General features: G+C 38.1%; 1 protein-coding gene across 1 annotated transcript in view; it reads right to left on the bottom strand.

Annotated features, from left to right (window-relative positions):
- Positions 1 to 1,629: 1,629 nt before the first annotated feature.
- Positions 1,630 to 27,891, bottom strand: part of LEMD1 (LEM domain containing 1) — a 50,948-nt gene continuing 24,686 nt past the window's right edge. The window contains exons 7-9 of the mRNA XM_072648053.1: positions 6,901 to 6,987; positions 3,552 to 3,625; positions 1,630 to 1,953 (exon numbers count right to left, since the gene is read on the bottom strand). Of these exons, the coding sequence (XP_072504154.1) occupies positions 1,770 to 1,953; positions 3,552 to 3,625; positions 6,901 to 6,987 (345 nt within the window). The 3' untranslated portion in view covers positions 1,630 to 1,769. The remainder of the gene's footprint in view (positions 1,954 to 3,551; positions 3,626 to 6,900; positions 6,988 to 27,891) is intronic.

The following is a 27,891-nucleotide window of genomic DNA, read 5'->3' as shown; positions in this document are numbered from 1 at the left end:
TAGCTCTGAAGCGAGGAAGATTTTACAACGGGATCCTTTGGAAATGCACCAAAATGCCATTCTCTTGTTGCCTAGAAATATAGTAGTAATGTCCTCAAGCTACTTTTGCATTGTACCTAGAATAGTACCCTTCTAATTTCTCAAACAAGGTTGCCTTAGTCAGGGACTGTGTTTAGGTTACTGCCCACACAAAGGAACTGCCCACACAATGTAACTATCATTTTTCCATGAATGAGGTTGTCTGACAGTAGAAAATTCAGCCTATCAGTATCGATTTTTCCTGTAGCAACACCTACTCAGGTTTTTTTCTCTTTCATTTACCTGCTTTGCTAAAAACCAAGCTAGCATGAAATGTGCTCTGAAAAAAAGCAGATTTGACGGAGGGCTCTTTCACGCCTTTCATTTCGTCTTAAGCAGGGTCAGCCCAGAACCAGATCAGTTGTCTCCCACTATCCAAGGTCATTTGGGACTTTTCTCTTCAAAATCTGCCTCTGGGCAGATTAAGTGTTTGCCTAAATTAGAGTAGAAGATAAACTATTGTTTCAGGAAAGTGTAAGATTTAATTTTTCCTTAAGGCTCAATTCCAAGGCTTTCTTAAATCAACATTCTCTCTCATTAAATAAAGCCCAAACATCAATAGTTCTTTTGTCTGCATACATCCTGCTATGGGCTGTAAGAAAGACTGTTTGGTACTTTTTTTTACCATCAGTATTATGGCAATGGGAATAACTTGGTACTTTACCCATTATTTGGTAGTATATAGTGTTTCTTTGAATTGAGAAAAACAGAAAAAAAAGTTTTTCATTTATTTTTTCACTCTGTCAAACTGAAGGTAGGCTTTGCAAAGATTTAAACATTACACACAATAGCATGTCATTCATCTCTCTATATACAAAGCACAGATAAAATGCACCAAAGTAAATGTAACAGGATGGATTCTAACTACTTTAGTCTGTACAATAATTAAATATTTGACAATCAGACAGAGATAAACTCTTAGTAAAGACTTTACTGTAAGGTAAGGAGAGAAACAACTTCAATGCTGCACACGTACCTAGAAATTACTAAGCATAAATACTTATACAAATTTGATTGGGAATCTCATAAATAACAGTTTGCTACTTTTAGGAATTTCTTGGGGGAGGAAGAGACACAAAATTCTGGGTATTAATGTTATCATTTCAAATGTATTTCCATGCCCTAAAAGTTCCAAATTGTAAGAAAAAATTAGCAAAGACTAAAGATGTTGGTGGTGTCTTTCTAAGAATGCTTTCTGATCACTGTTACCATGAGCAGATCAAAGTTTATTACTATTCATTACCAAGTGACTAAGAATTTCACAATTCTGTGAATAGCTCTTAACAAAAGAAGCATGTGTGTCTGACCAGATCATGTGAGGAGTACAAGAAATACAAGTCTACCAAAATTCAGAAGCATATTTAAAAGTAAGTGCAGTAACAAATATAGACAAATTTCTTAATTATGTTCTCCATTTTGAAAAGGTTACTCCGTGTCATTTGCTTTCTTGTATCCTGACATAGTTATATGGATAAATTATGTAGCAGTGTATTTTTTCCTTTCCCTTTTTTTTTTTAAACAGTATACTTTCAAAGGAAGACCACATAGTCATTGGATTTGGCTTTTTACTTGAGCATTCTAATTCCAGAGTTGTTCTGAGTTCTTTTACTGATGGAAGATAGAATGGTAAATTACTCAGTCAGTCAGACACCCATTGCTTGCTGTCTTCACACTTGTCTCACTGTATGGAATCAAACTGTAATTACCTTCTTTTCCGTGGTTAAGTAGACAAAAAGTATTAAGGTGAAAATGAGCAATACGGCAATTATAAAGGCGATTGAAACCACTCCTACTTTCGTTTCTACAGTATTCACATCTTCCAACATCGTTCGTGGATCCTCTCTTTCAGTTTTTGATGGTCTTCTTATGGTAATCCTGTGAAAATGTGGATCTCTGTGACATCTATCTACCTACCTACCTACCTACCTACCTACCTACCTACCTACCTACCTACCTACCTACCTACCTATCTATCTATCTATCTATCTATCTATCTATCTATCTATCTATCTATCTATCTATCTATCTATCTATCTAAATGTATGGCTACTACGTAAACACCCTCTGCAAAGCTTTGGGACTAGAGGTTGAAGGGAAACTAAGAGACTTTACAAGTGTGGGTCCCATAGCTTTCTACTTAAGATTTCTGTTCCTTTCGAGGGTGCTATCAGAGATGGCTAAGATTCCCTAAAACATATCATCTGCTCACAGTGCTCACCTTAGCTAAATTCTACAAACTAGCACCTATACCTGTGTTAATAACCAATCACTAAATGTGTTGATGATTTATTATTTAGGGGCCTCTGTTCCCTATGGGAAAATTCCAAAAGCCTGTAGAATATCTCTGCAAGGGAGGTCCTTCATTATCTCTTTAATTGACAAAAAAAATGAAATAAAAGAAATCTGTCCAAACAACCTCCTGCATTGTAATTAGAAATGAGTCGGGGACTTCGTTTACTAAGGGTAGGCAGCTTTTTCTAAACATTTTTCTTAGGGTTCTGTATTTTTAGTTACATCAGTGCCTGTGTCCTGTACAGGCATGTGCTGGTAAAAATTTAACCATTTTTACCAATTCATACATTGTCTTGGTAAAAAAAAAAAATTCATCTTCTATTGATCAACTGCTTAGCATCTTAGTATTTAGGTAGGCCAATCCTTAGCAGATAAAACCTTTGGTGTAGGGAAGATACTGGAAGTTTTTCAAACTTTATGGACCCTACCAGACATTATGCTCTGCTGGCATAACCTCTGAGTACCTAGGATTTGCGTCATTATGCAGTGAGAAATGGGAGTGGGCTATATATATCCCAGATGCCTTATACACTTTGTTCAGAAATTAAGAAAACACAAAGCTTTGCTGTACTCACTGATGGAAAAATGAGTCAAGCTGAGCTTTCCGTTAAGTTAACCACTTCTATTTTTCCTTCTTCAAAGACAGGAAGACTATGTAGTAATTCAAGAGAATTGAGTTCTACTCTTAGCTCTACCATAGGACAAATCACTTTTAATTAATTTAGTTTTAAAAAAAGTAAATTCATCATCCCTTGGGGACTCTATTCCCCCAAAAAGGATTTCTGTTTAGGTCTATTTCCTTAATAACAGAGTAGGAGGAAAGGACAGAAGAGGAAATAAATACTTGAGTATTTACTTTGGGTTAAGGAGTTGGGGTAGAGATGAACTTGCATCTGGAACACTGTGAATATGTGAATTTAAGGATGAAAATTCTGGACATCTGGGCTGTCTTCCTTTGCTAGTTCTATTACAGGGAGGCAACTTTAGCATCCCAGATGGAAACAGGAGGTGCTAACAGTAAGTGACACTTATCTCATCTCCCAACCTCTCTTTCAGGAATTCAAGGATCTGATTAACTCTGGGGACATTAGAAACTGGCAAGAAGAAGGACAGGACTGAAAAAATTAGTTCTTTCTATATTTCCTAATTAGTTCTTCCTTTCCCATGTTTCAAAAAAGTACCTTATTCCTGTGTGTGATCTGGGATCAGGATAATAGATGTCAATATCACCATCCACAGAATAAACTGCAGGTAACTAAAAGAGAGAAAGTTTCATGAAGTCTATGGTTTTCTTTCTAAGGTCCCATCTTGGGACCTTATTTTTCTTTTCAAAAACTGTTCTCCTCCACCCTTCCAAAAATTGATGTCATTTGCCCCAAGCAACCTCTTCTCCCGTTATCATGTCAGTTCCCCCTGGCATTGCCCTCACTGTCTCATCCAAAGTTCCAGGCTTCAATTAAGAGAAAGTCCTTCTGTTCCTGTTTCTTTAAATTACTTCCCTCCATTTCCTTTGTGATCCAAATAACCTAGCTTTTTGTTCCTGACCCCAAATAACCCCTTCCCACCTATGTGTCTTCATATCAGCTGTCTCCCATATATGGTAAGCTCTCCTTTCTCATCTTCACTTCTTAGAATCCCTGGCATCCTTTAAGAGTTGGCTTAAACAGTCTCCTTCATTGGGAGGTCTTTTCCACCCCCCAGCTGCTGGTGCCTTTTCCTCTGATGTTATCTTGCATCTACTCTGTATATGTCTTGTATATACATGTCTCTCTTTAGAATGTAAGCTCCCTGTGGGCAGTCTGTCTTCCCCTTTTCTTTGACTCTCCAACACTTAGCACAGTGGCTAACACATAGCAAGTGCTTAATAATACCTATTGTTGTAGATAAATCAATACGAGGAAATTCTATGCTGGCTCTGCCTTTCACTAACAGAGAGGAACTGATTGCTGGGGTGGAACTAATGGGAACCTTGGGGAGAAGTGACCACTCTCTCCTACAGTTTATGATGAAGAAGTGAAAACCATAGGCACCCATGGGCACTTCACATGCACCCTAGATTGTGGAAAAGGAGGTTTCAGTGGGTTCATAGGAAGGATTGGTAGGATCCTATGAACTAAAATTATATAGGAGAAATTCCTTCACAAATACAGGCCTCTATCAGTCTTTAACACAGGGGAAACATGATAGCCAATGTACATGTATTTGAAGGCTTGCCAAGGTGGAAGAGAGATTAGATTTGTTATTTGTCTTTAGAGGACAGTAGAAATTACAAAGAAGTAAATTTAAGCTTGATGTCAGGAAAAACTTCCTAATAATTAGAGCTATCCAGAAATGAAATGACCTGCCTTGGGAGGTAGTGAGTTCTGTATAAATGGATGTCTTCAGGCAAAGGCTGAATGATTGCTTATTGGGTATGTTTTCAGTTGTGGTTTAGACTCTTCCAATTCTAGAACACTGCAACTCTGTAAATAACCTAACAGCTGACAGAAGCTTTGGAGGTGATGTAACTAACACCTCCCCCTTCCTATCCCTTCCTCTTGTTTTCAGGCAAGACAGTACCTACCTCAAATAAGAAAATATGGTGGCTCAGTAGTTTTAAGTCCCCAAGGAAAGCAATTCAATAAAATAGATTTAAAAGAATAATTTAATATTTTATAATCCCCACTGTAAGAAGGTTATCCTATTTAATAGTCTATAAAACATTCAAGTTTAGCATCATTATACTTATCATCATAAGATCAATAAACTAGTGAACAGAATGACGAAGCATAGCCCTATTCTTAAATATTCTGTCCAGAAAGAAACCTAGATGATCAAAAGATCACCTTACAGGACAAAATATCCCTTGAATTTTGCACCCTTTATGTTCAATGGAAGAGCTAAAGCCCTGGCAAGGTTTCCTGAAGGTGTCTTAGGCCAGAGGTGTCAAACATGCTGCCTGCAGGACGCACGGGGTCCACAACACTCTCAAGTGCAGGGGAACCAGATTAAAATGGATTTATATGATTTTAATGTGTTGACATAATAATGATAAAAAAAGAAATCTATGAACATAAGTTAATATGTGGCTACAGGGATCCTAATGTACTATTTAGTGGCCCGTATTTCTATTTGAGTTGGACACCACTGTTTTTGTCTATTGGCAAGCCTAGGACTATATTTAATTTTCCCATATAGATCTGGTCCAGATAGGAAGAGAAATATAGACCACTGAGCTCTGATTTAGGAGGCTTGGGTTCTTAGTGCAAAAGTAGTTAAGCTGTATAAAATATTCTCTCATGTGGTATAGAGAAGATATGTCTATATGAATCCTATATTGACATGTTGCTGATGCACTGAAGGAAGAGTACAGAAACTAGGTCAATATCTTGCATTTCTTGGTTGTACATTATTTTTCAGAGCGCTCTCTCAATCAACAAATATTTATAAACATTTATTCTGTACTCGGCCTTGTGCCAGGCACTGTGGGGCATACAAAGAAATTAAAAACCTGTTCTTTGTCCTCAAGGAATATGGTTTGGGAAGGTATAGACTTGAAAAATTAGCATAAAATACATAGATATACATACATATGTATTATGGTAAAACAGTATACGACTAATGGAGACCCTCAAGAATATACCATTATTTCCTAAAGTGTACCAGGTCTTACCATCTGGACTGCCACTATGCTCTTCTGACATCCAGGTATTGCCATCTGACTTACTGTGATACCCCAAGGACCCCCTGGGACTTTTCATCAGTCCTGCCTCTGCATCCTAAGATTGACTGGGTCCTTCTATTTGCCTGGCAGCTGAACCTCTCTAATATGTATTAGCTCCTCTAGTTAGAATGTGAGCTCCCTGGGAGTAGAAATTGTCTTGATTGTTCTACTTGTATCCCCAGTATTTCACATAGTGTGTAGCTGATGGAAAGCACTTATAAGCACATTTTCATTCCACATTCTAACTGCTAGGCATTGTAGAGGACAGAGATGAATAAAGCAAGGTCCTTAAGGAGTCTCTAACATAGTAAAGGAGACAAGACTGATAACTCTCATTCAAAGGAGGTATCATTTAGTATAGTACCCGACACATAGTAAGTACTTAGTAAATGCTGGTTGACTTAAGTGACCTGGGTTTGTATTTCATTCGTTTGCTCTTCTTGAGATGTTACTTTGTAAGCATACTTCACTACTTTCCTATACATGGATTCTATTTCTTCAACTATATTGTGATTTCCCCAAGAGTATGCTTTAAACAATTCCACAGAATTTAATGAGCAACGTCATTCCTGTGTAACTAGTTCATTGCTCTCCCTTCTCGGCTATAAGTCACAATGGATGTAAACAGTTCACTTTTATTTATTTATTTTTTTAGTGATTTCCAAGGGAAAGAATCCACTTACATTACACTTACATTACATACAAATAAAAGACTTTACTTTTGGAGAAGTGTATTGGAAAATCAAATGACAGTCTCATCACTCCATCCAAAGGAGGGAATATCACTACTCTAAAACAGCTCAAGGAATAATACACACACAATTTACCTTTTTACTATGGAGAGGTAAAGGACTGCCACACTCTTCTATTTCATAATTCTTTGGTTTTGCAGATTTTTGAGATGTAGAATTCTCCTATCAGGATGTAAAAGATGGATATTAATTGAAGATGGAGAGATCCATAAATCCACATGTCTGAAAGCTGAAATACAAATTGGATCATGTCTACAATAGCAAATTAAATATTTCAGAGTTGTACAACTAAATTCAGCCAGGAACATTTGATTATCAAAATGTTCGTATTGGCCAAAACAGTCATCCAGAAAAATATTTCCATTATGGAACTCTCATTACTGAAAATATCAGAGGGAAATACTTTTTAAAAACATTTCACTAATATCATCTACCCCTACTCCCACCAGAGATGATAGCAATGACTATGATAATTTTTTCACTTCCTTAGACATTCTGAGTGTCCATTAAGCCCATATATAGGTTATCTATATTAATACTAACATGGAATTTTGTATACTTGTGTGTGTGTATACTTGTATATGCGTGTGTGTGAATGTAGAATTTGTGATTCATAAATTTCATAAATATAGTAAATTCCTGGGGTGGAAACTTCCTCCATTAATTAGAATGGGCAACCTGGCGTATTAGAAAGCTGCCCAGAATTCTGAGAAGATAAAGGATTTGCTCGTGGTCAGACAACTAGTAGGTCACACAGAGGAAGCTCTTGAACTCATCCTTCAAAGATGATCCTCTCTCCACTATGCCCCAATGCTTCTCTTGTATTATACTGTGCTATATCACATAGTGAGAAAGGTAGCATGATACAGATAGAAAGATCTGAGTTCCAGTCCCACTTCTGACATGTACTCTCTCTGTGAATTTGCAAACTAGTTAACTGTTCAACATCCTGGATGACTCTCTAAGATACTATGTAACAGAAAAAGTGCCTGAAGTTCTACTTGGTTACTTGGGGAACAGAATAATGTAACCTTAGGGCTAATATCAGTCATTAGGTGGCTAAAAGACAAACTCTAGAGTGATTAACCCGTTAGTGGGTGTGTGGCAGTTAAATTGGAAAGTGAATGGGTTTGGTGAGTGAATTTTATGTGAGGGGTGAAGTTTAGCTGTCCATGTTATTTAGCAGTGAGCATATTATATTTTGGAGACCTAGCTTTGAACTTGGACTAGGTATTAGAAAGAGTGTATCTAAGGATTGTTCTGTGTCCTGGCTAACAGTGTATTCCATCATCACCTGCCCCACCCCCAGCTCCACCCCCAGATACTAAGGGGATATGAGCCATGATAAAAGGACTGAGATTTAGATTCAATTTCCCATAAGATATCTATGGGAACTGTGGGCTTCAGAACTCCCCCTATTTTCTTTTTTGGGAAGATTACCCACTGGAACATAAGGTGACCTAAGGCAGTGTGACAGTTTATAATAGAATACAACAGATCATAATGTAATTTAACTTATAAGCAGATACCAGCTGACCCATAGGAAGTATTCACAAAGTTTGTGAGCCAATTGTTTGGACCCTCGAAATGCATTTTCCCCATGGAAACAATGTCATAAATGATGATGAAGAGCTGACCTAAAACAGTGACGACCTCATTGGGAAAACAGGGATAATAATAACTTTAACACCTACCTCAAAGGGTTATTGTTGATTATTATTGAAATAATGTATATGAAGTACTATATAAATCTTAAAGTGCTATACAAATATCAGCTGTTATCATTTGTACGTTACTTTAAGGTTTGCAGGGCTCTTTACATATATTAGCTCATGTGATCCTCACCACAAAGCCCATCAAATAGGTAATGAAAGTGTTATTATCTCAGTTTTCACCTTGTAATTCACGAAAGCATAGTTAACTGAGGACATGTCTAAACTGTTGTATGAGTAGTATTTACAGAGTCCTAATTCTCATTTATGATAATGTTTTCATGCCTCCCAGTTCTGTCCTTGGTCCTGTTCTCATCAACATTTTTATTAATGACTCATAGGAAGGCTTAGATGGAAGTCTATAAAACTGCAGGTGACACAAAACTGGGAAGGAGAGCTAATCTATGGGACAACAGGGGAAGGATGCAAAAAGATCTTGGTGGGCTAGAAGGATGAGTGGAAACCCGTCATACCCACAATAGTGACAAATGCAAAGATCTAAACTTGGGTTTTAAAAAATCAACAAATTCAAGGTGGGGAAGCATGGTCAGAGAGCAATCCCTGTGGGGTGAGTGCTCTTAGGTTGCTTTGCTGTCAAGCCCTGGTCAGAATAAGGGAATTAAGAGTGTCTGGCATGTGATAGGCAGTGAAAAGAAGTATATGGGAATGAATTGGAAGTGATATGATACTGTCCTCTGGGCAGATCATGTGTGGAGTATTTTTTTTCAGTTCTGGATTGATATTTTCTGAAAGACACTGACAAACTTGAGTAAATCCAAAAGAAGTGACCAGGGATGGCTTGGGAACTAAGGACTGCCATGTGAGGAACAGCTGAAGGAACTGGGGGTTTTTATCTGAGAAAAGAGAAAACTTTGAGTGAGAAGGGATAGCTGCCTTCAGGTATTTCAATTGAATCCAAATCAATCAACAGATCATTCATTAAATACCTACTATGTGCAAGACATTTGGGGATGCAAAGATAAAAAAAATAGAACTGGCTCTTAAGGAGCTTATGTTGTACTAAGAGGATATGATCTGTACATTAATGAATATAGTACAAGGAAAACAGGAAGTAGAGACCACTAACAAGTGGGGAAATTAGGAAACGTATCACAAGAGGATGTGGCATCTGAGCTGAGCCTTGAAGGATTCAGAGATAGAGATGAGAGGTGAGTGTTCCAGACATGGAAAAGGTATGCGTGTACATTTTTTATTTGTTGAGCATATATCCTCAATATATACATATTTATTTATAAATTACATATATGACGCACAATGGTACACATATGGATCATTATACTAGCAAATTATATACATAACAAACATGCAAAAAATAAGTTTAAAAATAAAATAAATATGAAATATTTAAAATTTTTCTTATGAATAGTACAAAACCCTTTTTGCTCTTACTAAAATATTAATTTAACATTTCATTAGATACAATACGATTGAATATGCTTCATTATAAAAGTCTTGTTTATTTCTCTGGGGGCTAGCACAGACTTGTAAATAATAACTGTCTTACCCTTTGTAATCTCATTTGGGGTTTTCTTGACAAAGATACTGGAGTGCCATTTCCTTCTCCAGCTCATGTTATAGATGAGGAGCTGAGGCAAACAGGGTTGAGTGACTTGCCCAGGGTCAGACAACTAGTAAGTGTCCGAAGCCAGATTTGAATTCAGAAAGGTAAGTCTTTCTGACTTTGGACCCAGCACTCTTTCCACTGAGACCCCTTAGTTGCCCATTGGTAGTCTATGAGATGTGATTTTCAAATTCAAGCTAAACTTCTGATTGCTGTTTCATTAGTGGGAGAAGTAGGGCCTCAAGCTTTATATTCAAGGCTTGACCCTTTTATCACCAAATATCAACTCCCAAGTGAACAAACATAACACTTAGCTAAGAAGCCCATTTATTCAAATTGGTAGCAATATGGAAGTCAGAGAAAGTATACATAAAGAATGATACAGAGTGAAGGAGCTTTCCCCTTGGGTCAAGGTAATTCAGTTTAACCAATAGAGTCCCCTAGATCTCACACAAGAAGTAGTTCCCCTTAGTCTTTAGTGTAGCAACTTGAGAATAGGGACATGATAGAGACTACTAGCTCCTCTTATCTTCCCACACAGAGTCTTCTCCTTCACCAACCTGAAATGGGGTTGAAATCTTCCATTGTCTCTCTCAAAGCTGGAAGCCAGAAGTGTTCAAAATGACTGCAAAGCCTGAAGGCACTTGAAGAAGACCCTCTGGAGCATGAAGAGAGGGAATCTCTCTCTCTCTCTCTCTCTCTCTCTCTCTCTCTCAGCAGCTTATGTACAGGGCATTGATTTTTATAAATGAGGAGAGTCCCATACCAATGGACTTTGGGACTGGGGTTGCATTCATACACACATATACATATGTATTAATGAAGGTATACATGTGTGTGTTTGTGAATGTATGAATATATGCATATATATACCCATATCTCATACACATAACATATATCCTATACACACATACGTATTTATACATCAATTATATCCTATATAAACTGTGTTTCTATTGCCCCTGACCCATTTCCCCATAACCCACCAATCCTCACCCCCTAACACACACAGTGTAAGACTCTTAAGGGCATGGACTATGTCCCTTTTATCTCTGTATTTCCCCAATGCTTAGCACAGTGTATATTCATAGTATCAGAGAAAAGACTGAAATCACATGCCACTATCAATTAGTAGTTACAGCCCCAGATGGTTGGGAATGAGGCATGTCATGGAGATGTGGACCATTTACTCTGGCTGTCAGGCCAATATCAGAGACCCTGGTCAAATTCAGTCTTGTGTCTGAGGTATCCTATTGCAGGGGGTGGAGAGGTGACAGATTCTCTTTTAGCTCTTTTGACAAAGTTCTTTTGGCTCCAAGTGTGGGGTCTGAGGCTTGACCCTAGGGCAGCACCAGACTTCTGCCTAAGGTTGTACCCTTTGTGGCTTCGGGTATGTGTTCAACTTGAACTTATTGGGGAAAATTTGGAATAGTGGGCAGAAATTACAGAAAAGTAGATCATTTTAATGTTAGGAAAATATTTCTAACAGAGGTATCCAAAAGTGAAATGAACTGCCTTAGAATTAATGGGTTCTCCACCCATTATTAGGGTGTCTTCAAGGACAGGTTTGATAATCCCATTATTAGGGTTATTAAAATGAAAGCAAAAAACAAAAAACAAAAAAAAAAAACAGATGTGGATTCCTCTTCCGGAAGGATTTAGATTAGACCTCCAAGGTCTCAAGCAATTGAGAGATTCTGTGTAAAAAGTTACATGTAAAGCTCACATATAGAAATCTATCCAATTGCCAGTGGGCCACCTCATCTTCAAACTAGCAAATGTGAGCTATGTAAATTTGGGAAGAATCTTTTGATTCAGGGCTTTTAAGATAAAAAAAATTAAGTGAAAATCTGTCATTGAATTTAAGAGTTTAAAGTATTCTTGTTTTTAAAAACTATTTAAAATATTTCTAATTCATTTAATTCGTTTTTAAACTAAAATACACAAGGTATCTTTCCAGTTCTAAAATTCCTTGATCTTTTCTAAAAAGGTGTCTAGGCTCATTAGTTCAGAGGATTCAAGCATAATGCTAATGGGATCAAGATTGCTTGTTAGATTGATTGGCTTTATGCAGAGGAAAATGTTCCATGGTGACAGAATTCACCAACTGCCCTGTTGAGCTGTTGAACAGACAGATGTATCTTAATGAACGAGGAAATGTGGAAGGCTCAATCCATACTTCTCTGCACTTTACACTTTTGTGTCCTTAGAAAATAACACTAAAGTGAATTTCATACTGATAGTGAGGCAACAACCTACCCTTTCTCAAGAAGATGTATGCTAATAAAGTAAGTCGCATATCTATTTATCAGCATTACGCTATAATTAAGATGAAGATGAGAGTGAGTATTGAGGCTGTGCTCTCAAATGATAGATAAGGAGATGTGAATTCCCAAAGAAGCCAATAATATCCTCAGGTCTAAACATTTATACTTATATTTCAAATTTGAGACCTATTAAATAATTTATCATTAACTCAAAAATGTAGTAACTTGTTGCTCTGCTACTTGAATGCATTTCACTGGTAAGACATTTATCAAGAAATAAATCAATGTAAAATTAATATGATGCAGACAGCTTGAGCAAATTCAACATTTTTCTCAGGAAGAATTTAGAGTTATATCCCCATCTAGAAGAGGTCTAGGTGGCACAGTGGATAAAATATCTGGCCTCGAATCAGGAAGACTTAAGTTTAAATTCAGCCTCAGATACTTCCTATCTGTGTGACCCTGGGCAAGTCACTTTACCTCTTTGTCTCAGTATCCTCAACTGTAAAAAGAGGATAATAATAGTATCTTCCTTGCAGGATTGTTGTGAGGATCAAATGAGATAATATTTGTAGAAATGCTTAGCACAGTGCTTGGCACATAGTCTTTTGATTTCTGTGTAAATTGGATTTAAGTGAAGCAGAGTTGCACAGAGTCATAGGCCTCATTTTCTCCTCCACAGCCATTACAGTCCAGTAGCAGGATAGAATCAAGATGACTGGTGATGACTCCAGATGCAGTGGATGACCTTGGCTTCTTCAATATCTATGCACTCCACCGTGCCTGCTTCAGCTGCCTTCATGGCTATTGGAGCAGATTCTTCTCATCCGCCCATTCAACCAGGGAAGTCTTCACTAACTCACCAATGAATCTGACACTCCCCAGTTATCCTCAACCTGGTTTAGCCCATCTGCCGAAATAGTTTACTAGGGTGTGGCCACCGTAAATGCTACAGCTTCTTGGAACCACAGTTGAGAGGTAGGTGGAACAGGTGGGCATCAAAGGTGGAAAGCAGCCCTGAAATGGGCTCGGCAGCCTTCTTGTGTTCAGGGAAGACTAGTACCTTTGGCACATAGTAGGTACTGTGTAAATATTAATTCACTTGCCCTTTTCATTCTCCTAGTAAAAATAACGTTTAACACTCATTAGCATATGACAGAGGTGAGAAAATAGGGTTTTCCTAAGTATTATCAGACTATGTAATTTACTCCTCTTTAATACAAATTGAGTGAGTAGAAAGCTACCACTGGGAATTAGAGTGGTTTTTTTTTTCAATTAATTAAGTAAAATATTTAAGCTGTTTTATATTGTCTCCTAAAACTATTGAAATCACAGTCTTAATTGCAATGATGATAATATATATTCCCTTGATGACTTAGTTCATTTGATTTTTCACAGTTATGTCAGTAGCCAAGCTACTCTATGGTGTATCCTAGCCTCAGGAAAAAGATGCAAATGCTAGTAAAATGCTTCAGACATGTAGCACACACTTGAGTCTGAGGCCAGTCTTCTGCTCCAAACTCCTCACGACCACCTCAGATTATCATGTCAAATACTCCCAACTTTTCATTTACAACTCAGAACTGCTCTATTAACTGATCAATCAATCATCAATAAGCATTAAATACCAACTTTCTGCCAGGTATTGCATCAAGCACTGGGGTTACAATGAAATAATCTCTACTCACAGGGAGCTTACATTCTAATGAGACAACAAGTACATAGATAAGTATAGACAGCATAAATAGAAAGTGAATGAGAGACATAAACTTACAAAGTAATTAAATACAGGGTAGTTTGAGGAAGAGGACACCAGCAGAGAATCAGCAAAGGCTTCATGTAGAAGAAGGTGTTTTAGATACATAGGAAGAGGGAGACTCTGAGGTAAAGGGAAGGGGTGGTTTGATTAAAGAAAGAGGGAGAGGAACATTCAATCAGGTTGGAAAGAAGTCCAGTTTGTGGAGGGCTTTAAAAACTAAACAGAAAAGTGAATATTTTATCCTAGAGGGAAAAAAAAGCTAGTAGAGTGGCTCTGCAATGATATTGTCTAATTTTCTGTCATCAGTGGTTTTCCCTGATTAAATTAGTAAGGTAAATATCACCAGGCTTGAGGGAATTCCTGCTGCAATTCTCTGGAATCACTACCTGCGCTAGGACCTGAATATCAAATGTCTAATTACTGACTGTATTTCTCTTGCCCTCTACTCCCACCCCTCATCAGGCTCTTCCTCTTCCTGTGTTCTTTGCGAGATTGGATGGAAGGACCTTTGCAAATGCATTTAGTAGGAGTAGTTCCCCAGTATGGGATGTGGCCATCCTCCATTCCTCAGGTCTGAACTTCAAGGCTGTATTTTTTTCCAGAAGATGAGTCAGAACCACATCTACCTCTTACAGTGTTCACCTATGTATGCATCATGATGACTGTTCATACTGTTGTTTTTTTAGAAACTCTACTGATAGAAGAGTTTGATGTACATATGGAAAACTAGGTAAATCCTCCATGTCTTAGATAGTCTTAACTTCTGAATCTAGTTGTCTAATTTCTTGGTGGGCTTGAATATTGGTGAATGCATGAACTTTTATCAGAGCTGGTTTGATTACAAGTATATGCGGGGGTCTTCTCATTTTCTTCAATCTTGTTCTATAAGGACAACTTTATAGGCAGTATGCAGAAGTGGGAGCTATCCCTCATATGTAAACTTCTCTATAATTGAGCTTGAATTTCAGACCCCATTCAGAAATTATCTGAGTCAGAAACTTGCCTCCTTTAAAAAGCATCAAGGTTTTTTCTGGCAGAGGAATAAGTAACCACAAAAATCCTCAGTTTATATGTCTCTAATGTTACTAAACTGTAATTTTGAGTTCCATCACTACTACACTGACACGCTAACCAGATTAAAGAAGATTAAAGTCATAAGTACACAAATGTTTAAGCAGTTCTTTGTGATAGAGGAGAAATGAAAAGTAATGGAGGTATCTACAAATTGTGGAATAACTGAACAAATTATGGGATATTATTATGCTGCAAGAAATGATGAGAGCTACACTTTGAGAAATCTGGAAAAATTTATATGGACTGATACAGAGTAAAGCAAGCAGAACCAGGAGAACAATTCATATAGTAACAATAACACTGTAAGAAAAAACAGCTTTGAAAGATTTAGGAACTCTGATAAATGACCAACCACAATTCTAGAGAGTCAATGATTAAGCAAGCTGCCTGGCAAAGAGGTGATGGCTCAAGATGCAGAATAAGATATACATTTTCCCATATGATTAATGTGAGAATTTGTTACGCTTGACTACGTATGCTTGTTATTAGGCTCAGTTTTTCTTTTTCCCATTTTTTTTCAGGGGAAGGAGGGAGGAAGTGGTAGAAAGGAGAGGTGGGAAAAAAAAGGGGTCCCCAAAGCATTTTTAAAAAATCACAGACAAGAAAAAAGGATGTTGCAAGTTATATGTTGAACTTACTATATGCTTCAAAAGAAAAGCAACCTTTTTTTCCCAGAAGAGCTTCACAATTTCATGTCTAATTCTCTTTTTATATTCTACTACATATAGGAAATGCTCATTTTATTTGATGTAAAGTTCAGAAAAAAATTAGGTTGGAGTGAAGCCATACACAGAAAAATAATTCTTTTGGGGCAAATGTGAGACAGCCTGGGTTGACAGTGGATAAGGGCTTGCCTTATGTGGACAATATCTTCTCAGCCAAGAGCAGGTGTACTGTGAGCAGAAGGAAATGGTACAGCAACAAAGCCCATCATGCATGGTGACTCTAAGATGTATAAAAGATCTTTATGATCCATTATAACTATAACTGCACTCCTTTGAAGTGATACTTTCAGGTCTCCACAAAATAATCTTGATTGCAAATTACAGTATTATTTTATCTATTAGCATTAGTTGGCAAGAGTAGCCATCCATTAGTTCATCTTGGATGAAGATGTGACTCTTCTCTTTTTTGAGGCAAACCCTTCCAAATAGACCCTTGATCTTATTCCCCTTCTGTCTCTTCCAACAGATTGACCCTAAATCATCCCCTTCCTCCCAGTCTTCAATCTCTTTCTCTACCGAGTTTTTCTCTGCTACATTTCATAGCCAAAGTCCTAGAAAAAGTCTACCATATGCACAAAAATATTTATAGCAGCAATTTTCTGTTGTAGGAAAAAACTAGAAACAAAGTGGGTGTCTATCAATCAGCAAATGACTAAACAAATTGCAGTATGTAAATGTAAGGGAATATTACTGCTCTTTAAGAACTTTAAGACTTGAATGAACTGATACAGAGTGAAATGAATTGAACCAGTGGAACAAGTTGGAGGATGGTACAATTATGTAAAGGAAAATAACTTGGAAAGATTTCAGAACTCCGATCCATGCAATGGCCAGTCATGACTTTAGAAGACTTATGATGAAGCATGTCTCTTGCTTCTTGGCAGAGAGGTTATGTATTAGTCAGAAACACATATGTAATGTGATATTGTCATGAACAAGGTGATCCAGAATATACTAGCACTGAAGCTTTGTAACTAGGATTCCTAGAAATGGCTGGTGAAGGTTTCTAGAACTGTTTTTCATAGATAGGCTGGAAGAAGAAGGAATGAGGAGGCAGCATTCAGAGTTCAAGATTCTACATCTTTGTGCCATGTGAGGAGATGCTATATACTCTCAAATATTCTGCATCCCTGTTTCTTCCCTTCAGAGATCATGATGGCTAAGGCCAATAACAGTATTTGTTATTATTGGTGAGGATAATGATTGATGAGCTAACCCAAACATGCCCTTCTCTCTTGCCTCAAAGAATAGCAGCAGGAATTCTGTCAAGCTTCTCATGAAGCAAATCCTCTAGGTCTTGTTCTCTCTCCTTCTCAGAAGGGGGTTAGGAGTCTAGGTGTGGAAGGAGAGAAAATAAGTCTACTATGTGGTGGGCACTGTGCTAAACAATTTACAAATATTATCTAATCCTCACAACAACCGTGGGAGAGAGGTGCTGTCATTATCCTCATTTTATAGATGGGGAAATTGGAGGCAAACCGTGGTTAAATGACTTGCCTAGGGTCACAAAGCTGGTAAGTATATGGGGTTAGATCTGAACTCAGTTTTTCCTGATTCCAGGCCAAGGGCTCTATCCACTGCTGGAGGCAAAAAAGAAAAGCCGTTTTGAGTTCTTCTTGCAGTTAGAAGCACTTGTTGTTAGTCTCTGTTGTATTCAAGAAAAGGTAGCTTTCTCCCCTTTTGCTCTCTTTCCCTGATTACGGTACTGTCTATTTTTGTCCCTATAAAAGAATTAGTAACCACTAATCCTCGCTGAGAGAGAGAGAGAGAGAGAGGGACAGAGAGGGAGGGAGAGAGGGAAGGAGAGAGCGGGGAGGGGAGAAAGAGGGAGAGAGAGATGAATAACTTGAATTGAATGAAAATATTTCCCAGCCAAAGGTGGGATATCTGTGGCCTCAAGGCCACATGTGGCCCTGTAGATCCTCAGGTGCAGCCCTTTGACTCAGTCCAAACTTTACAGTACAAATCCCTTTAATAAGCAGATTTATTCTGTAAAACTTGGACTCAGTCAAAAGGCCGTGCCCAAGGACCTAGAAGACCACATGTGGCCTAGAGACTACTTGCCTGCAGCAAGTAGAAAATCATTGTCAGACAGCCTGGGTTGAATGTGGACAAGGGGCTGCCTTATATAGGCAGTGTGACTCTCATTTTGGATTCTTCTGTCATTCCAGACATTATGACTTCCTTATGCCTATTTCACCTTTAACTAGCTTACTGGTGGGTGAGAATGTTCACAGATGGAACTATCCTCAGTTCTCACATGTATCATTGATATCTAAATTTCATATAAACTTTCAGACATGACCAATATGTTGATTTGATACTTGTTACAAGGGGGTGAGTTAGGAGATAAGGTGATATGTTGGGATAGAAATATAAAAAAGAGCGAGAGAAAGAGAGAAAACCAATAAAACACTAACAAACACAGAAGAAAATTAAGCTCAGAAAGAAATAAAACCAGGGCAATTTTATTGCTTCCTTGTTAAATTTCACATATGCTATATGCAAGAAAAATTCAAAAGTTCATATGTTATCTATTTTTCTTCAGTTTTCATATAATAAAATGTTTGTTGGTGATAAAATTCATAATAAAAAATTTTAAGCTATCTACTTATTTTCACTTTCTCCCCTCTCACTCCATCTCACATCCTTACAACGTGACTCTTACCTCATAATTCACCTGAAACTGCCCTCTCCATAGTTTCCAACCCTCTTTTAATTGCCAAATCCAATTGTCTTTTTTCAACTCTCATCTTTACAGATCCCACCACAGCATCTGACATTTCTGACCATTCTCTCTCCTGCTGCAGAATCTCCTTTATTGGTTCTCCTTCCCCAGCTGCTCCATCTCAGTCTCTCTGGCTGGATCACCATCTTCTACTGGACCTCTGTTGGTGTACCCAAAGATTTTGTTCTGGTCCCTCTTTCAACATACTTTTTTTCTTGATAACTTCATCAGCTTCCACGGGCTTAATTATCATCACTACATAAGTGATGTTTGCATCTCTGCCTTCAGTCCCAGTCTTTTTTCTGAGCTCAGGTCTGGCACAAGATCCTACTGAATATTTCAAATTGGATGTCCCAGGGGCATCTCAAACTTAACATGTCCAAAATAGAACTTAATGTCTTTCCCTTTAAGCTCTTCTCTCATCCGAAGCTCCCTATTTCTGCCAAAACCCCTACCATCCATCTAGCAACCCAGGATGTTCAGGGTCATCCTTATCTAACCATTCACAGGACTAGAGTAGTTTAGTTTAGCAGGAAAGCTTACTGCTTCTTCTTAGATGGCATCTACTCTCATGTGGGTGAAGCCAGTCTTTCCCAGTTCTTCCCTTAGGTGTCCCTGTGGGCATGACTTCCCCCTCAAGGGCAAATAGGACCTCTTGGAAGAGAGTGGCCTAAGGCCAACTGCCTCTGGGGAGCTCAGGGAGAAGCTTCTTACTATGCCTCTTTTCTCCTAATGACAAGTTTTAGCACAACTGTCCCCAGGGAAACTCATAACAATTCAAATTCACATAATTTAATCTTAATTTCAAGATTATCAGGAATTATAATAATACTTATCAATAAAAATCTTTCTGATTTTCTTGAGCACCCATCAGAGAAGAAACTGGCAATTTAGACAAGAGAGTCTGCTTCCTGCACTCTGCACAGCTGACTCTCACCCTTTCTGAACTGCTCTTAAATAACTGAAATATACAGACTACTAGTCTTTTCACTTATCCGGTTTTATCTTAATACAAGTGAATAACAAACATAAATGACAAACTTAAAGAAACAAAGAAAAGAGCTGGATGTATATTTGCTCTCCCTAGAAGAGAAAAGAGTGGCAAAGGAGAGAAGCATTACTATTATTATCTTCTTAGCAAATAAAAATAGCTACTCTGTTCCATTGGCTCTGCATGGTTTAGTCCTCTGAGCTAATCATGACCTAGCCCATTGCTCAATTCTTCCCTTGCAGGATCTTCAGTCACCATCCCATCCCTTCAGAATGAAAGAAAGAAATTGTCTTTTTCCAAAGCCCCCAGTGGTCCTCGAATCATAATAGATTGGTGACTGACAGTTCATCCTGTCTGCTTCTTTAAAGGCAGAAGGCTACACTAACTCCTCACTCTCTCTCACCTCACATATCTAATTAGCTGCCAAGTCTTATTGCTTCTATCTCCACAATGTCTCCTGCATTAATCCCCATCTCTTTAGTTAGGCCGTAGTTCAGGCCTAGTTCAGTTGATTACCACTTGCCTGGACTATTGAAATAGCTTAATTGGTACAATTCAAAACTCGTCTCTCCAATTCCTCTTTTTACAAAGGACCACAAAAGGGATTTTCTTAAAGCACTCAACTGACTCTACTCAATAAACTCCATTTACCTCTGGGATCAAATACAAACTTCAATGTTTGGCACAAAAAACCCTTCACAACCTGACTCCAACTTACCTTTCCAATCTTATTACACATTATTCCCCTTCATGCACTCTTTAGTCCAGTCAAAATGATTTTCCTGCTGTTCCTCACGCAGGATTCTCCATCTCCCACCTTCATGCCTCTTAGAATCTCTAGTTTCTCCTTTACAGACCAGAACACGATAAAAACAGTAATCAGTTTAAGGAAGACAAACAAAACACAACAGACCCAAATGGAGACTTAACAATGAAATCCTAAATAATAAAGAGGTTGAAGAACAGAGCATAGAAACAATCAACAATGGTGTGAAAAAATGATAATGATGAAACATACCAAAATTTCTAGAATGTAGCCAAAAGAATCTTTGGGGGGAGGGGAAATCACATCTCTCAAACATACATTAACAAAACAGAAAAGAAGAAGATTAATGAACCGAATATGTATTGTTAAAAGTAAGAAGTTGGGGGCAGAGCCAAGATGGTGGAGTAGAAAGATGCACAAACACTAGTTCATCCCCCACAGCCCATAAAATTCCTGTGAAGAAAGACTCTCAACAAATTCTAGAGCAGCAGAAGCCACTTATCAATGGAGTGGAGGAGATTTACAGCCCAGGGTGACCTGAAAGGCCCAAGGGAAAGGTCTGTAGCACAGGACTCGAAGCAGATCCCAGCCCAGCTTTGGCTGCAAGGCATGGCGCTGGGAGGACCTGAGCAGGCCTCGGGGGTGGAATCCTCAGTGGCAGTAGTGGTGGTTTGCAGATCCCTCAACCCACAGGTGCCAAAGGTCAGTGAGAGGGCTTTCTCAGCTTACCGAGAAGGGAGGGGGTAGGGGGGTTCTTCCCATAGCTGCACTGGGCACAGCAGCTCCCACAGCAGCCCACATCCTTTGTTGGATCATAAAACCCCTGGGGGCAGCTGATCCTACCTCAGCCCTGCATGTTGGCCCTGCCCCCACCTAATGCTCCTGGAGGAACTGAGCAGCTGATCTTTATCTCACACTGAATGGTGGCCCTGCCCCTGCAGTTTATCTGAATCTCAGCCCCTAGTGCTGGCTTGGTGGAAGTGGAGGCCAGGTGGCTATGGAGAGGAAACTCTAGTACTCACAGATTCTGGGCACAAAAGTTTCTGTGTTGCTCCCAGACCAGTGTACACGCTTGATTGTGCGATCTTGGAGGAACTGAGATTTTACAGATCCTCAGAGTATATCCTACTCTTGACAAAGGACCCCAAAGTCAAGTAACTGGTTGGGAAAGTGCCCAAAAAAGGGGAAAAAATAAGACCAGAGAAGGCTACTTTCTTGGTGAACAGATATCTTCTCCCATCCTTTCTGATGAGGAAGAACAATGCTTACCATCAGGGAAAGACATAAAAGTCAAGGCTTATGTATCCCAAACATCCAAAATAAATACTCAATGGTCTCAGGCCATGGAAGACCTCAAAAAGGATTTTGAAAATCAAGTAAGAGAGGTGGAGGAAAAACTGGGAAGACAAATGAGAGAGATATAAGAAAATCCTGAAAAACAAGTCAACAAGGAGACCCCAAAAAATGCTGAAGAAAATAACGTCTTTAAAAATAGGCTAACTCAATTGGCAAAAGAGGTTCAAAAAGCCAATGAGGAGAAGAATGCTTTAAAAAGCAGAATTAGTCAAATGGAAAAGGAGGTTCAAAAGCTCACTGAAGAAAATAGTTCTTTCAAAATTAGAATGGAACAGATGGAGGCTAATGACTTTATGAGAAACCAAGAAATCACAAAACAAAACCAAAAGAATGAATAAAATGGAAGATAATGTGAAATATCTCACTGGAAAAACAACTGACCTGGAAAATAGATCCAGGAGAGACAATTTAAAAATTATGGGACTACCTGAAAGCCATGACCAAAAAAAGGAGCCTAGACATCATCTTTCATGAAATTATCAAGGAAAACTGCCCTGATATTCTAGAACCAGAGGGCAAAATAAATATTGAGAGAATCCACTGATCGCCTCCTGAAAGAGACCCAAAAAGAGAAACTCCTAGGAACATTGTAGCCAAATTCCAGAGTTACCAGGTCAAGGAGAATATATTGCAAGCAGCCAGAAAGAAACAATTTGAGTATTGTGGAAATACAATCAGAATAACAGAAGATCTAGCAGCTTCTACATTAAGGGATCAAAGGGCATGGAATATTACATTCCAAAAGTCAAAGGAGCTAGGACTAAAATCAAGAATCACCTACCCAGCAAAACTGAGTATAATACTTCAGGGGAAAAAATGGTCTTTCAATAAAATAGAGGACTTTCAAGCATTCTTGATGAAAAGACCAGAGCTGAAAAGAAAATTTGACTTTCAAACACAAGAATCAAGAGAAGCATGAAAAGGTAAACAGCAAAGAGAAATCATAAGGGACTTACTAGAGTTGAACTGTTTACATCCCTACATGGAAAGACAATATTTGTAACTCTTGAAACTTTTTTCAGTATCTGGGTAGTTGGTGGGATCACACACACACACACACACACACACACACACAGCACAGGGTAAGTTGAATGGGAAGGGATCATATCTAAAAAATGAAATTAAGGGTGAGAAAGGAATATATTGGGAAGAGTAAGGGAAAAATGGAATGGGGCAAATTATCTCATAAAAGAGGCAAGAAAAAGACTTTTTAATGGGGGGGGGGAAAGGGTGGAGGTGACAGGGAAAACATGAAGCTTACTCTCATCACATTTGACTCAAGGAAGGAATAAGATGCACACTCATTTTGGTATGAAAACCTATCTTACAAAACAGGAAAGTAGGAGAGAAAGGGATAAGCAGGGTGGGGGGATGATAGGGAGGGCAATGGGAGGAGGGAGTAATTAGAAGTCAACACTCTTGGGGAGGGATAGGATCAAAAGAGAGAATAGAAGAAATGGAGGGCAGGATAGGATGGAGGGAAATATCGTTAGTCTTACACAACACGACTATTATGGAAGTCATTTGCAGAACTACACATATATAGCCTACATTGAATTGTTTGCCTTCCCCGTGAGAATGGGTGGGGAGGGAGGAAGGAAGAGAAGTAGGAACTCAAAGTTTTAGTAACAACTGTTGAGTATTGTTCTTGCATACAACTGGGAAACAAGAAATACAGGTAATGGAGTATAGACATTTATCTTGCCCTATAGGACATAAGAAAAGAGGGGAATAAGGGAAGGGAAGGATGTTAGAAGGGAGGGCAGATTGGTGGTAGGGGTAATTAGAATATTGGTATTTTGGGGTGGGAGGAGGGGAGAGATGGGGAGAAAATTTGGAACTCAAAATTTTGTGGAAATGAATGTTGAAAACAAAATAAATAAATAAAATTTAAAAAAATTTAAAAAATGAAGTTAAATATACCTAAAAGAAACATAAAAGCGAATATATTAAGAATTAGAGGAAAAACAGAAATTAGAAGAAAAGATCTATAGAGTTGATTAATATAATTAAAAGCTGGTTTTTGAAAAGAGTAATACAATTGATAAACCTTTAGCTGATCAGTTTAAAGAGATGTCAGAAAATCAAATCAGTGAAATAAGAAATGACCAAGTGAAATCACAACAAAAACAGAACAAAAAGAATTAGCAGACTCTACATTGCACAGTTAGATGCAATCAAAAGTGAGAATATGAAAGAAACAGAGGAATGCTTTAAAAAATGTAAAACATCCAAACTAACAGAAGACCAAATAGAGATTCTAAATGATCCAGTCTCAGAAAAAAAAGCAAAACTAGCTGTAAAGGAAATTTTTAAAAAGTATATCTTGAACTGGATGATTTCACAGGAGAATTCTATGAGATTTTGAAAGAATAATTATTACCAATACTACACAAACTATTCTACACTACTGAATTCCCTTTATGAGATAAATATAATCCTAAGAACAAATCACTCAAAAGAGAATTGTAGACTAATATCATTAATAAATAACCAGAGGATGGCTAAACAAATTGTGGTACACCAACATAATGGAATATTACTGTACTGAAAGAAATAAGAGCATGAAGAATAAATACACAGAAGCATAGAAGGATCTACATGAACTGATGCAGAGTGAAGTAAGCAGAACCAAGAAAATAATTTATATTTTGGCTACAATAATGAAAATGGAAAGAACTACAAAAAAATTAAAAGTGAATACTAAGAAATGACAGAGAACAAGCATGGCTTCAAAGAGATATGAGGAGACATCCCTACTTCATCCCTTTGCAGAGGTGAAAGGTTGATGAGTATGGCATATTGCACGTACTTTTTTTAATGTACTGATGAGTTATACCAATTTTTACCCTTTTCTCTTTCATTTTTTCATTAAGTATTATTTATTATATGGGATGACTGTTGAAGGTGAAAGATACTGGGGGAAATTATAGTGATGTAAAAAAAAGACTAACTAAAAATAAAAAAGTTTCCTTCAGAACTCAGCAGAAGCCCTACCATCTGCCTGGTGCTTTTCCCCACCAGCTGCTCTGTTAGTGCAGAGCCTTCTCTTTCATATTACTTTGTATTTATGACATGCATATGGTCTCTCTTGATAAGATTTAAGTTTCTTGAGGGCAGGGACAATTTCATTTTTGTCTTGTATTCCTAGTGACCCAAGATGAAAAGCCTAGAATACAGCAGGCATTAATAAATGTTTGCTGACTGATGAATCAGTAATCAATTTCAAGTTTAAGTCCCCTTTTCCTTTCCTGGCATTGTCTCAGTTCTGAACCTGATATTCAAAATAGAGAATATCCATCTCTGGGCAGAGGAAGATTGACTTTGAGATGGATGACAGTGATCAGGCTGGCATTAATGCCCCTTGTCATTCAGCTCCTCCTAGATGGATGGCTCCTTCTTTTAATGGCAGTGCATAGAGCACTGAATTTGGAGTAAGGAAGATCTGAGTTCAAATCCAAACTCAGACTTACTAGCTGGGTAACCTTCAGCAAGTCACTTAAGCTCTATCTCTGTATGCTCATCTATGAATCTGGAAAAATAATAGCACCTAATTCCCAGCATTTTTGTGAGGATAAAAGGATATATTTGTGAAGTGCTTTGAAGATCTTAAAGAGGTATATAAAATTAGTTGTTGTTAGCTACAGAGAACTATGAGAAAAGTCCCATAAGCTAGAAGTAGCCTGGAACAAACTGTCTAGAAAAGTTAGCCATGCCCAGGAAATAGTAGAGTGCCTTCATTTCCAACAGGAAAATCTATCCTTGAGCACCCTGATAGATATCAGATTGATTTTTAAGTCATAAGGATCCAGCACAAAGCCCAGAAACTGGTGAGAAGAGTTTCTGGTAAAAGAGACATTTCTCCAACTTGAAAAACACAAATAATTTGATTAAGAGCACAGAGGTAGAGTATGTACAACCTTGAGCACATGGCCCTATGTCCAATGGGAAAAGATAATCAAGACTTTGGAACACTTCACTGATAATGATTAAAGCATTACAACATGGCTGGAGCAGTTCTAGTCAACCCAAATAATACCCAAGTGCTCATAACAAGTATAGAGTGCTGCATTCCACTTGTCTTTGGCTCTAATGTAGACATGGTGAATTCAAGGCAGTATGATGTAGGGAGGAGGGCTGAACTTGGTATTAGAAGAGATTTGAGGTCCCATTCCACTTCTGACACTAACCTTCACAGGCAAGTTACATAATTTTTCCAAGTCTCAGCTTATTCATCTGCAAAAAAGCCATAGTAACAACTGGCTAGCTTTTACATAGCACCTGGATGTGCCAGGTACTGGACTAAACACTTTTTACAAATATTCTCTCATTTGATCCTCATAACAACCCTGGGAGATAAGTGCTATTATTATCCTTAAAGTGAAGGAAACTGAGGCAAACAGAGCTTAAGTGACTTGGCTTGGGTCACACCACTAGTGTCTGTGGCAGCAGGATTTGAACTCAGGACCTCCTGACTCCAGGCCTAGTGCCTTATTCATTCCTTTACCTAGCACCCTACCATAGTAATTACTTAAGAGGGCTATAGTGAAGACCAAATAAGATACTGAACAAGTCAACAAATGTGTATTGAGTGCTGACTATATGCCAGGCATGACGCTAAGTGCTAAAGATAGAAACAAAATCCACAAACAAAACAAAAACTTAGCTCCTCCCTACTCTCAAGGAGCTCATGATCTAATTTTTGCAAACACGAAAAAGCACTATAAAAAGGTCAACTACTGTAATTAATAATAATCATCCTCCCCCAAAAGAGCTCTAGGTACTTTCTAATTTCAACGCTGAATTCATAATTACACGAATGTTTCAAATGACTAATAAAAAGAGAAATAAAAATCAAAACAATCCTGAAGCTTTATCTCATGCCTTGTAAATTGGCAAAGATGAACAAAAGTAACAGTGGTCAATGTCTGAGGTACTATGGAATGATAGACACACATACATTGTTGGTGGAGCTCTGAAATGGTACAAGTATTTTGCAAAACCATTTGGGATCTTGCAAATAAAAATAAAAAAATATCAATACTCTTTGAAACAGAAACTTCATTATTGGGATTATTTTTGTTGTTGTTAAGTTGTTTCAGGAGTATCTGACTTTTTGTGACCCTTTGGGGGTTTTCTTGGCAAAGATATTGGAATGGTTTGACATTTCCTTAGCTCATTTTACAGATGAGGAAACTCAGGCCAACGGGGTTAAGGGACTTGCTTGGAGTCACAGAGCTAGGAAGTGTCTGAGGCCAGATTTGAACACAGGGAGATAAGTCTGAAGCCCAGTGCTCTATCCATCGTGTTCCTAGCTGCCCCTTAACAAGATGGTTAGTGACCAACTAAAAATGGAGCTAGTGTTCGCAAAGAACCAGCATGGCTTCATCAAGAAGAGGTCATGTCTGACTAACTTCATTTTCTCTTTTGACAGTGCTACTAAAGTGGTACACTGGTGAAGTGAAGTAAATGGTTTACCCAGATATCAGTTGATCAGTTAACAAAGTCTCTCATAACATCTTGTGCACAAGATATGTGGGCTAGACAATACACACTGGTGGATTTGGAATTGGCTAAAACACATCAAAGAGTAGTAATTACTGACATAAGATCAACTTGAAAGGAGGTCTCTAGTGGAGAGGCCCAGGGATCTATGATTCTTACACATTTTTATCAATGATTTGAATGACAGAAAAGATATGTTTAAGAAATTTTCAGATAACACAAGATGTGGGTGCAATAGTTAATGTGTTGAATGTGAGATCTGAGACACAAAAAAATTCCAACAGACTAGACTGTTGGACTTAATATAAAAATAATGATATTTAGTAGTGTAGCTGTTGATTATTTCTGCATAGTCTTTTCATCTTTGACGAGACTCAAAGGACCAAAATATTTCCGTAGAAGGAAAGAGGCAAAACAGAATTTGTGAGACATATTAGCAGAACTAATGTACCTTGTTCTCCCGTTCTATGATAGAAGAAACTGTACTGCTATGAGTGGTTGCTGAGGTAGGGAACTGTTACATAGGATCCAGACAGATGGGTTCTCTAACTTACAGCTCAGGGTTGGTCTTCTCTCTTCCTCTGCTGCCCTTAGGACTTCC

Source organism: Notamacropus eugenii, chromosome 2, assembly GCF_028372415.1.
Source record: "Notamacropus eugenii isolate mMacEug1 chromosome 2, mMacEug1.pri_v2, whole genome shotgun sequence".
NCBI classification, from domain to species: domain Eukaryota; kingdom Metazoa; phylum Chordata; class Mammalia; order Diprotodontia; family Macropodidae; genus Notamacropus; species Notamacropus eugenii.
This window is presented reverse-complemented; position numbering and strand designations above follow the sequence as displayed.